Consider the following 12,695-nt stretch of genomic DNA (forward strand, 5'->3'; position numbering starts at 1 on the left):
CCGACACGTTGGTGTTGATCAGAGACTCCTTGGGTCCAGAGGTCCAGGAGAACTCGTAGCTGTTGATCTGACTGGGCTTGGGCTCGATGAGACAGTCCACCCGGAGGTCCTCGTCGTCTTCAATACACACCGATATCAGCTCACACTGACCGGGCGCCAGCAGCACTGAGGAGAGACCACGGGTTATAGGACATGCAGTTATTTAGGTTATATAGGACATGCAGTTATATAGGTTATATAGATTATATAGGAGGTGTAGTTATTTAGGTTATATAGGACATGTAGTTATATAGGTTAAATATAGTTATTTAGGAGGTGTAGTTATATAGGTTAAATAGTTATATAGATTATATAGGAGGTGTAGTTATATAGGTTAAATAGTTATTTAGGTTATATAGGAGGTGTAGTTATATAGGTTAAATATAGTTATTTAGGTTATATAGGACATGTAGTTATATAGGTTAAATAGTTATTTAGGTTATATAGGACATGTAGTTATATAGGTTATATAGTTATATAGGACATGTAGTTATATAGGTTAAATATAGTTATTTAGGTTATATAGGACATGTAGTTATATAGGTTATATAGTTATATAGGTTATATAGGACATGTAGTTATATAGGTTATATAGTTATATAGGTTATATAGGACATGTAGTTATATAGGTTAAATATAGTTATTTAGGTTATATAGGACATGTAGTTATATAGGTTATATAGGACATGTAGTTATATAGGTTATATAGTTATATAGGACATGTAGTTATATAGGTTATATAGGACATGTAGTTATATAGGTTAAATATAGTTATTTAGGTTATATAGGACATGTAGTTATATAGGTTAAATATAGTTATTTAAAATATAGGACATGTAGTTATATAGGTTATATAGTTATATATGACATGTAGTTACATAGGTTATATAGTTATTTAGGTTATATAGGACATGTAGTTATATAGGTTAAATATAGTTATTTAAAATATAGGACATGTAGTTATATAGTTATATAGGTTATATATGACATGTAGTTACATAGGTTATATAGTTATTTAGGTTATATAGGACATGTTGTTATGGTTTGACACCGACCCCAAACGCAACGACACAAGAGAGTTGGATTCAGAGTTGCCAAATACAAGGGCTTGTTTATTTGGTGACTAGGATAAGTGAAACAGGGAAAGCAGGTCAACAAGAAACAGGTACAATGAACAAGGGGCAAAGTTCTGCTGCTCTGCAGCTTCTCCCGGAAGGGTAGTCTTGGGAAGCAGGAGCAGACCTCTGTACCGCTCTGCAGACTCTCACGGCGGACCTCTCAGATGTTGTGCAAGACCGAGAGAGGGAGAGAGAGAACGGGTCAGTGACAGAGCAGACTTGAAACGAGCTGGAGGACAGGGTGTTATATTCTTCGTGTTAAACAACACAGTGATGAGCAATATTCCAAAAACAGCCCAAGTGAATATCTTCATGTAAACACACAGTGAGCAAAAATCCAAACACCGTCCAATTGTGAAATACTATCTTCGTGTAAATACACAGTGAGCAAAATCCAACACAGTCCAAATGTGAAACAATATCTTCGTGTAAATACACAGTGAGCAAAAATCCAAACACAGTCCAAATGTGAAATAATATCTTCGTGTCAATACACAGTGGGAGGTGGAAGATCCCCGAGATATTATTCCAAAAAGGAAAGAGCAAAAACGATAATGGCTGGGTGAGTGACTGTCTGACAAAAAGGTGGTAGACTTCAGTGTAAAGGTTTACACACGAAAATCGGAAATAGGTCAAGACAGTCAATCTAGAAAAACTCACCCAGACGAGCTGCGTAAAGGAACAGGAACAAGTGGAGGCGAGCGCGCGCCACGGAGCAGGTATCCAAGCGAAGGCTTCTAGGAATTCCTGGAGAATAGCACAGTGAAACAGAAGCAACGGGGAAAAACATCCAGCGACAAATCAAGACGAACCAACAACTTAGGGTGGGGAAAACGGGGTATAAATAATGAGGGATCGATTGATTGAAAGGCAGTGACAGCTGGGGAATGTGATTGAAAAGCGTGGGGAAGTGAGGGAACCAATCAGCGACGTCTCAGATGACGTCAGCGGGGAGAAACGTGTGAACGAGGGAATTGAAATACTTGACAGAAAAAATGAATGAAAACAAAGCGAGGGTGGTTAAAGGAACAGAACGAGTGAGAAGGCAAGGACAGAAACCTCACAGTACCCCCCCCTCAACGGGAGCCGCCCGGCGACCAGGCCGACCCGGCTCGTCAGGATGGGCCCGATGGAAGTCGGTGATCAAGCCGGGATCCACGATGAGCTGCCGGGAGACCCAGCTACGCTCCTCAGGGCCGTAACCCTCCCAGTCCACCAGGTATTGGAATCCCCGGCCCCGCCGACGAACGCCCATCAACCGGCGGACCTGCCACTGGGGGTGACCATCCACTAGCACAGGAGGCGGTGGATCAGGAGCCGGAGGCATAAGGGGACTGAGGGAGACGGGCTTAACCCGGGAGACATGGAACACGGGGTGGATGTGCATGGATGCAGGAAGCTTCAGGCGCAGGGCCGCCGGACTGAGTACCTTCAGGACCTCGAAAGGACCGACGAAGCGAGGGTTGAGCTTCTTGGCCGAGGACCGTAGCGGGAGGTCCTTCGCGGAGAGCCACACCCTCTGCCCAGGGCGGTAAGTCGGCGCGGGAACCCGGCGCCGGTCGGCACCACGACAGGCGCGCTCAGATGTCCGGAGCAGCGCGGTCCTGGTGATCTCCCAAACGCGACGGCAGCGGTCGAGGTGGACCTGCACGGAGGGAACTGCCACTTCCGTCTCCAGTGCGGGAAAAAGAGGGGGCTGGTAGCCTAGGGAGGCCTCAAAGGGGGAGAGGCCGGTGGCGGAACTGACCATTGAGTTGATCGAGTATTCAACCCAGGGAAGGAAACGACTCCAGGATGCCGGCCTCTCGGCTGCCACACACCGAAGAGCAGACTCCACGCTCTGGTTCATCCTCTCCGTCTGCCCGTTTGTCTGGGGATGGTAGCCGGAGGAGAGACTGACCGTTGCCCCCAATCCCTTGCAGAAAGCCCGCCAAACCTGGGAGGTGAACTGGGGCCCCCGGTCAGAGACGATGTCCTGGGGGAAACCGTGAAGGCGGAACACGTGGTGCGTCAGGAGGTCCGCCGTCTCGGCTGCTGAGGGAAGCTTGGAGAGGGCCACGAGGTGGACCCCCTTGCTGAATCGATCCACCACGGTCAGAAGGCAGGTGTTCCCCTGGGAGGAGGGTAGTCCAGTGACGAAGTCGAGCGCCACATGTGACCACGGACGGCTTGGAACGGGAAGTGGCTGCAAGAGCCCGGAGGGTGCCTGGTGAGAGGCCTTGCTGCGGGCACAGACCGCGCAGGCCAATACGAACTCCTTGACGTCGTTTCGCATGGTGGGCCACCAGAAACGACGAGCCAGGAAGGAGAACGTGCGATGGACGCCTGGGTGGCAGGCGAACCGGCTGGTATGGCCCCACAGCAGTACCTGGGACCGGACAGAGTCAGGGACGAAGAGACGGCTCCTAGGGACGTTGCTTGGAGCACGTTGGAAGCGTAGGGCACGCCTCACCACACCCTCGATGCCCAAGGTGATGGCTCCAACCACTCGGGCCTCCGGGATGATGGGAGATGGGTCCTCAGAGGGTGGAGCCCCCTTGGAGTGCATCCGGGACAGGGAGTCGGCCTTCGTGTTGCGGGAACCGGGGCGGAAGGTCAGCGAGAAGTCGAACCGACTGAGGAAACTGGCCCATCTCGCCTGCCGACCGTTGAGGCGCCTGGAAGCGCGGATGAACGTTAGGTTCTTGTGGTCCGTCCAGATGGTAAAAGGCTCCTCGGCACCCTCTAGCCAATGACGCCACTCCTCCAGAGCCGCCACGACCGCCAGTAGCTCCCGATTGCCGGTGTCGTAGTTCCTCTCGGCGGGGAGGAAGCGACGCGAGTAGAAGGCGCAAGGATGTACCTTCTGGTCGGAAGGAGAACGCTGGGATAGGACAGCGCCCAGGCCAGAATCCGAGGCGTCCACCTCCACGATGAACTGTCTCTTGGGGTCAGGGTGGAGCAGGATAGGAGCGGAAGTGAACCTTCTCTTGAGGGAGCGGAACGCAGCGCATGCCGCTGGGGACCAGTCGAACGGCAGAGCGGGGGAGGTCAGCTTGGTAAGAGGCTCCGCCACTTGGCTGTAGTTCCGGATGAACCTTCGGTAGAAGTTTGCGAACCCGAGGAAACTCTGTAGCTCCTTCCGAGTGGTGGGTTCCGGCCAATCCTCCACAGCCTGGATCTTGCGAGGATCCGCTCGGGTCAAGCCCTTCTCCACGATGAAGCCCAGGTAGTCAACGGAGTTGGAGTGGAAACGGCACTTCTCCGCCTTGACGAAGAGCCGATTGTGGAGGAGGCGCTCCAGCACCCGGCGGACATGCAGGATGTGTTCCTCGAGGGTCCTGGAAAAGATAAGAATGTCGTCCAGGTACACCACCACGAACACCTCCAGCATGTCACGGAGGACATCGTTCATGAGTGCCTGGAATACCGCCGGGGCGTTGGTGAGACCGAACGGCATCACAAGGTACTCATAGTGGCCCCTGGGGGTCTTGAAGGCGGTCTTCCATTCATCGCCCTCACGGATACGGACAAGATGATAGGCACTTCGGAGATCCAGCTTGGTGAAGAACGAGGCCTGGGTCAGTGGCTCGAAGGTGGAGCTCATGAGAGGTAGGGGGTATTTGTTCTTGATGGTGATCTCGTTGAGCTGACGATAGTCGATGCAGGGTCGCAGGTCCCCATCCTTCTTTCCAACAAAGAAGAACCCGGCCGCCACCGGGGAGGAGGAAGGCCGAATGAGTCCTGCTTCCAATGACTCAGAGATGTAGAGATCCATCGCCTTCTTCTCCGGGGCAGTCAGACTGTAGAGGCGGCTGCCGGGAAGGGGAGCCCCTTGGCGGAGGTTGATGGCGCAGTCATAGGGGCGGTGAGGTGGAAGGGACTGAGCCCTGGTCTTACTGAATACCTCCATGAGGTCGTGGTACTCGGGAGGAACGGACGAGGGATCCGGGGGCAACTCACCAGCCGGTCTCCGGGGCGGGGGACAAGACGCCGCCTGTAGACAGCGGGCGTGACAGGAGGAGCTCCAGCCCCTGATGGTACCGGAGGCCCAGGCGATGTGGGGCTCGTGCAGCGCGAGCCAGGGCCTACCCAGGACCACCGGGACAAGGGGGGATTGGGTAATGAGGAACTGGATCCTCTCTACGTGGTTCCCAGCAATGGTCAGCAAGACTGGGCCGGTCCGTTGAGAGATGTCGGCCAGGCGGTGTTGGTCCAACGAAAAGATCTCCAAGGGCCTCACAAGGGCCTCAAGAGGTATGTTGGCTTGGGTGGCAAACTCGAAGTCGAGGAAGTTCTCGTCTGCACCAGAGTCGATGAGGGCCTCCACCGTGGCACGTTGGTCCCCCCAGGCCAGGGTGACGCTCAACAGATGGTCAGGTGGTGCGCGGCGCTGGGAATGGGGAAAAACGGCTCACCAGGATCTCCCGGGGTCTTGGTGAGCCCGATCTTTTGGCCGGGTAGGGCAGTCGGCGATACGGTGTCCCGCACCTCCGCAGTAGAGGCAGAGACCGGACCTGAGCCTTGCCTGACGCTCCGCCTGGCTCAGATGAGAGCGTCCCAGCTGCATGGGTTCCTCCTCGCGCACCGGACGGGGAAGCCTGTTACCCACAGTAGTGTTGGGGACGGGGCGTCCAGGAGTCCGGGGTGCTTCAGGAGGTGACAGTCGGGCCCTCTCGCGCCTTCTCTCCAGGAGGCGTCCGTCAATACGGATGACAAGGCTAAACAGCTCCTCGAGGGAGTCGGGCACCTCCCTGGTAGCGAGCTGGTCCCGGACTGCGTCACTGAGCCCCCTTATGAAGGTTAGGCGAAGAGCAGGTTCGTTCCATCCGCTCTCCACCGCCGCCAGTCGAAACTCCATGACATAGTCCGTCACCCTGCTGCTCCCTTGCCGGAAGGTCCCCAACCGGGCTCCAGGGTCCAGACCTCGGGCTGGATGGTGGAACACTCTGCGGAGCTCCGCCACGAAGTCTGGGTAGGAGAACAAAAAATCTGCTTCCATTGCCCAGGAGGATGTGACCCACTGGGCAGCATGGCCTGAAAGTAGGTTGGTTATATAAGCCACTCGGGACCCATGAGCTGAAAAACGGCTTGGCTGATGACGGAAAACCAACTCACATTGCATGATGAATGTGGCACACTCCTCGGGATTACCGTCAAACAGCCGTGGGACGGAGAGAAGGGGTTCCCGAGGTGCGAGATCTGCTGGGGCTGCGGGGAATGTTCCTGGAGGGTGTGAGAGATGAAAAGTATTAACGGCGTCGCCCAGCGAGTTAAGCTGGGCGAGAATCTCGGACTGTTGTCCCGCCATAGCGGCCATTGAACCCTGCATAGGCAGGACCTGGTCCCTGAGGTTCTGCACCGCAGCCGCAGCCCGCTCTAGTTGGAGACCGTGATCCCTGGTCAACTCGACTTGAAATGCAAGTGCGGTTCTGACCCCCTCTGTGTCGGCTGGGGTCGTCATGGTTGGTTCGTAATGTTATGGTTTGACACCGACCCCAAACGCAACGACACAAGAGAGTTGGATTCAGAGTTGCCAAATACAAGGGCTTGTTTATTTGGTGACTAGGATAAGTGAAACAGGGAAAGCAGGTCAACAAGAAACAGGTACAATGAACAAGGGGCAAAGTTCTGCTGCTCTGCAGCTTCTCCCGGAAGGGTAGTCTTGGGAAGCAGGAGCAGACCTCTGTACCGCTCTGCAGACTCTCACGGCGGACCTCTCAGATGTTGTGCAAGACCGAGAGAGGGAGAGAGAGAACGGGTCAGTGACAGAGCAGACTTGAAACGAGCTGGAGGACAGGGTGTTATATTCTTCGTGTTAAACAACACAGTGATGAGCAATATTCCAAAAACAGCCCAAGTGAATATCTTCATGTAAACACACAGTGAGCAAAAATCCAAACACCGTCCAATTGTGAAATACTATCTTCGTGTAAATACACAGTGAGCAAAATCCAACACAGTCCAAATGTGAAACAATATCTTCGTGTAAATACACAGTGAGCAAAAATCCAAACACAGTCCAAATGTGAAATAATATCTTCGTGTCAATACACAGTGGGAGGTGGAAGATCCCCGAGATATTATTCCAAAAAGGAAAGAGCAAAAACGATAATGGCTGGGTGAGTGACTGTCTGACAAAAAGGTGGTAGACTTCAGTGTAAAGGTTTACACACGAAAATCGGAAATAGGTCAAGACAGTCAATCTAGAAAAACTCACCCAGACGAGCTGCGTAAAGGAACAGGAACAAGTGGAGGCGAGCGCGCGCCACGGAGCAGGTATCCAAGCGAAGGCTTCTAGGAATTCCTGGAGAATAGCACAGTGAAACAGAAGCAACGGGGAAAAACATCCAGCGACAAATCAAGACGAACCAACAACTTAGGGTGGGGAAAACGGGGTATAAATAATGAGGGATCGATTGATTGAAAGGCAGTGACAGCTGGGGAATGTGATTGAAAAGCGTGGGGAAGTGAGGGAACCAATCAGCGACGTCTCAGATGACGTCAGCGGGGAGAAACGTGTGAACGAGGGAATTGAAATACTTGACAGAAAAAATGAATGAAAACAAAGCGAGGGTGGTTAAAGGAACAGAACGAGTGAGAAGGCAAGGACAGAAACCTCACACATGTAGTTATATAGGTTATATAGGACATGTAGTTATATAGGTTATATAGGAGGTGTAGTTATATAGGTTATATAGCTTTATAGGTTATATATAGTTATATAGGTTATCTAGGATATATCACAGGTTATATAGTTATATAGGTTATATATAGTTATATAGGTTATATATAGTATATAGGTTATATATAGTTATAGGTTATATAGGAGATATCACAGATTACATAGCTATATAGGTTATATTAGTTATATAGGAGATATCACAGATTATATAGCTATATAGGTTATATATAGTTATATAGGTTTTATATATATATATATATTTATATAGGTTATATAGGTTATCTAGGAGATATCACAGGTTATATAGGAGTAGGGCTGGTAACAGAATGACATGTTATGGGATTATTGCTTTTTAATCTACCTTAGTTTATATGACAAGACATCTGCCCTAAAATGTCAGGATAGGGTTGTTTGAGTCTGGACACCATGACTCAGTGAGACCTTCTGATAGCAGGGTTGTTTGAGTAGGACACCATGACTTAACAAGACCTTCTAATAGCAGGGTTGTTTGAGTAGGACACCATGACTCAATGAGACCTTCTGATAGACCACTGCACTTCCGTGTTACATTAAAATCGGGGAGGAGATAGCGGGGGGGAGCAAATGAATGAATGTGGATGAGAGCCTCTGATGTAAGTGGTTGCGGCTACGGCTGTGGGGGTGCTAGAGACATGATGCAATAGACTTTTATGCGCCTGAATCTCCTGAACACGGCGCAACCCATTCCTAATCGATCAGAACTAAATCAGCCGAGATCAAGTCCCCTTTTCAGCACCTACTCCCCATACGCATGCGCAGATTGTCAACGGAGTCTGAACGGCGCAAGGCGACGCGCAAATGAATCCATCAGAGGGGGAGCTTCGGTGGCCAGTGTCCTTTCAGCCGAACAGGATAATGAAAAAATTATCCCACTAAATGGCCAGACGCGTCTTATGGCGACAAATTACCTCATTGAGTCTCCAGGTAGACTAATGTTTATATTTAAGTGCAGTGGTCTATAGCCACTGGACTTGGGTGACAATATTGTCACAAGGAAAGATGAAATTACCTACCTGGGTTCCATCCTAGAGGCTAATCTTTCCTGTGACAAAATGGCATCCAATGTAATAAAAAAAGTCAATCAACGAACTCGATTCTTGTACCGGATCTCCTCCCTGGTAAACAAGAATACCCTGAAGACTCTGGCAGGAGCACTCATTCAAGGGTACTACGACTATGCTTGCACCTCATGGTACCAAAGCACCTCAAAGGCACTAAAAACCAAATTACAAACATCTCAAAACAAACTAGTCAGACTACTGCTTGACCTGACTCCTAGAACCCACCTCACCCCTGCACACTTTGCCAACCTAGGATGGCTTAGAGTAGACAACAGAGTACAGCAACTTGCAATGGGCCTGGTCTACAAGATACACTACACGACCAAGGTACCCATGTACATGTCAAAATACTTCCCAAAGGTCAGTGAATACCACGATCACAACACCAGAGGGAGCTCCACAAATCATGTTAAACCCAGATTCGGCTCAAACAAGGGACTAAACACGTTTCGCAATTATGCCACAACAATGTGGAACGCCCTACCCAAAGCTGTAAAGGAATGTAAATCACTACCCACCTTCAAAAACACTCTCAAAGAACACCTACGGGAGACTGCAATTCAAAACTGGCCCCTACAAATGTCCTAACCCAGTTGTACAATAAAGACCAAGCATGGCTTTGTCAGTATTCCAATGTACAGCCCCACCCAACCCCACCCCACCTACCCAACCTCCTCCAATGTACAGTTTCCATGTCAAATGTATGTCAGTATTCCAATGTACAGTCCCCCCCCCCCCCCCGACCCAACCCCCCCCCCCCCCCCCCCCTCACCTCCAATGTACAGCCCCACCCCACCTACCCAACCTCCCCCAATGCACATGTCTATGTCAAATGTATATACTCTTCTTCTGGATTTTTTTAGTATCACAAACAGTACTGTATTTGAAAATCTGGTATGTCATAAATGTATAGATGTAGCAGTACTGTCTATCTGTATGTCATGTGTGTCATATGATGAATTGAAAATGGGGGACCCTGATGGAAACAAGACGAAAGTCTTTCTCAGGTCTGCATCCTCTTAACAATTGTATGTATTGAGCTGTACTGTACTGTACCCATTCTGCAATCTGTTAATAAACTTTTCAATCAATCAATCAATCAATCAATCAATCAAACACTACCACCACAAGCTCCCCCGCTCTGATGGAACATTCCACATTCATTCCCGCGTAGTCTCGCGCCGTTCAGACTCCTTTGACAATCTGCGCATGCGTATGGGGAGTAGGTGCTGAAAAAGGGACTTGATCTCGGCCGATTTAGTTCTGATCGATTAGGTCGCGCCGTGTTCAGGAGATTCAGTCGCATAAAAGTCTATTCGATCATGTCTCTAGCACCCCCACAGCCGTAGCTGCAACCACTTACATCAGAGGCTCTCATCCACATTCATTCATATGCTCCCCCGCTATCTCCTCCCTGATTTCAGAATCCCGGAAGTGTTGCGGTGGTCTATAGCAGGGTTGTTTGAGTAGGACACCATGACTCAATGAGACCATCTAATGGCAGGTGGTCATACGAATTTGAAAATGTGAAAATTGCAGTCAGATAATGATTACTGCAGCTTAAAGGAACACGCCAACTTTTTGGGAAATTAGCTTATTAGCCATCTACCCTGGAGTTAGACAAGCAGATACATACCCTTTTCTTCTCTGTGCATGCATTAGGCTTAGGGAACAGCCGCACCGTTAGCCTAGCTTAGCGTCATTCACTGGAAGTAGGTGCCCCCAAGTAGCCTAGTTCCCAACAGTCACGAAATACACTCCAAAATACAACTCCAAAACTTTCCTGTAAACATGTTGTGACACATGGAGAAATAAAACAAAATTATTAGACATTTTTGTTTTCTAAGCAGATATATACTCTGAACTATTTTTTGCCGAACCACTGCTGCCTGGGCGCAGAGATTTCATCACCTCAAAAGCGCAGTTTTTCAAAAAACAACAGTGGTTCGGCAAAAAATTGTTCAGAGTATATATCTGCTTAGAAAACAAAAATGTCTACATGGTAAATACACAGGTCACAACATGTTTACAGGGACGTTTTGGTGTTGTATTTGGAGTGTATTTCATGACTGTTGGGAACTAGGCTACACTGGCACACCTACTTCCAGTGAATGACACTAAGCTAGGCTAACAGTGCGGCTGTTCCCTATGCCTAATGCATGCACAGAGAAGAAAAGGGTATGTATCTGCTTGTCTCCAGGGTAGATAGCAAATAAGCTAATTTCCCCAAAAGGTGGCATGTTCCTTTAAAAGCTGCATTACATCACGAGACGACGTGTCCTGGTTTTACCTCCAAGGACAAAGATCAGCAGAGACATCATGGAGCTGCAGTCATCCAACTCTGAGAGAGAGAGAGAGAGAGAGAGAGAGAGAGAGAGAGAGAGAGAGAGAGAGAGAGAGAGAGAGGGGTGAGTTGGAAGGAGGTTGAGGAGGAAGAACAAACAGCTGTTATCTTAACACATTAATTGCCAAGAACGAGTTAACTCGTTATTGCCCGCCATGCAAATATTGCCAAAAAACGAGTTAACTCATTTTTGGGATCGCTATTTCTTTTATTTGCTATATCCATTCATTTTTCATCCATCCAGCCTGATGTTATCATTGGGAATGGGTCTGAGCACGCAAAAGGGCAAATACCGCCGCCTACGCCTTCCAGTTGGTATTGCACTCCATTAGAAATGGTGTAGTTTCTTTTCTGGGACGATCTGAGCCATGCGGGCAGGGTTTAAATACTCAGACGAGGCAGGCCTTTACAACGATGGCATGGAACAGTAACCCCGCCCGCCCGTTCATGTGTAACGCTCGGTAATGTCGGGGACATGATCGCTGTGGATAACTGGAATGGCGATCAGATAATTGGATTCTTTTTTTTGCATTACATCAGATACCAGGTAAGGACTCTATATATAAAATCTTGCATTGATCTGATATTTCTTTCTACCGCGATCAAAGCTATCTGTGTGTGTGTGGCTGTTTACCGTTGAGTGGGAGGAGGTGGCGGGGGAGCGCCGCACTATGAGGGCCATTTCATGTATGCACTAGGAGGAGATATAATAATGATAATCTAGCGTTGATTTCAGGATGATTAGATAATCAGCCGAAAAATTACAACGTGATGACTGGATTACACTAAAATGCCTTTTTCTCGTCTTTTCCTGGAATTACTCAGAATAACCCAAACCATACTCGTATTCAAAACGGTATAAAACGGAAATGTACAGATGAAAAAACAATCTGTTTTGTGCATGTTGACTGGAAGCAACTAACTGACAATCGACGGGTGTATTAGACCCATAGCTATAATATAAGATATATTTTAAGCACTCGCAAATGTCGCAGTCTAAAACTATATCCATTGAATAAAGACCTGGCGCTGAAGGGAGATCAGCGCCCACTGCTGCTGGCGGTCAATGTGTTAATGTCAGATATTTGTGCTGTGCTGGTTGGTCCATCCTTCTGCCAGTCACTTGGCACGAGGATGTCATCCAATAGATACAAAGCTCTTTACCATGTCCACCAACCATGTGTAGCAACAAACCTACAGTAATACTATAGATTCACCAGACATTTCTATAATATTCCACTACAGTAAAACTATAGAGATTCACCAGACATTTCTATAATATTCCACTACAGTAAAACTATAGAGATTCACCAGACATTTCTATAATATTCCACTACAGTAAAACTATCGAGATTTACCAGAGAGCTGATTCCCTTAGGCTCTGAGTAGTGAACTTCCAGTATCGCCCTCTTGTGTTCAAAAGGTGTAAC

General features: G+C 48.7%; 1 protein-coding gene across 1 annotated transcript in view; it reads right to left on the reverse strand.

Annotated features, from left to right (window-relative positions):
* LOC311233575 (uncharacterized protein) overlaps positions 1–11,239 on the reverse strand; it is a gene marked incomplete at both ends in the record, with an annotated part of 16,183 nt that extends 4,944 nt beyond the window's left edge. Inside the window, 2 exons of the mRNA XM_084320542.1 lie at positions 1–165; positions 11,212–11,239. The exon at positions 1–165 is cut by the window's left edge and continues 162 nt beyond it. Of these exons, the coding sequence (XP_084176668.1) occupies positions 1–165; positions 11,212–11,239 (193 nt within the window). The remainder of the gene's footprint in view (positions 166–11,211) is intronic.
* Positions 11,240–12,695: the final 1,456 nt, after the last annotated feature.

The sequence above is a fragment of the Notolepis coatsorum genome (genome assembly GCF_963971535.1).
Source record: "Notolepis coatsorum genome assembly, chromosome: 8".
Classification (NCBI taxonomy): domain Eukaryota; kingdom Metazoa; phylum Chordata; class Actinopteri; order Aulopiformes; family Paralepididae; genus Notolepis; species Notolepis coatsorum.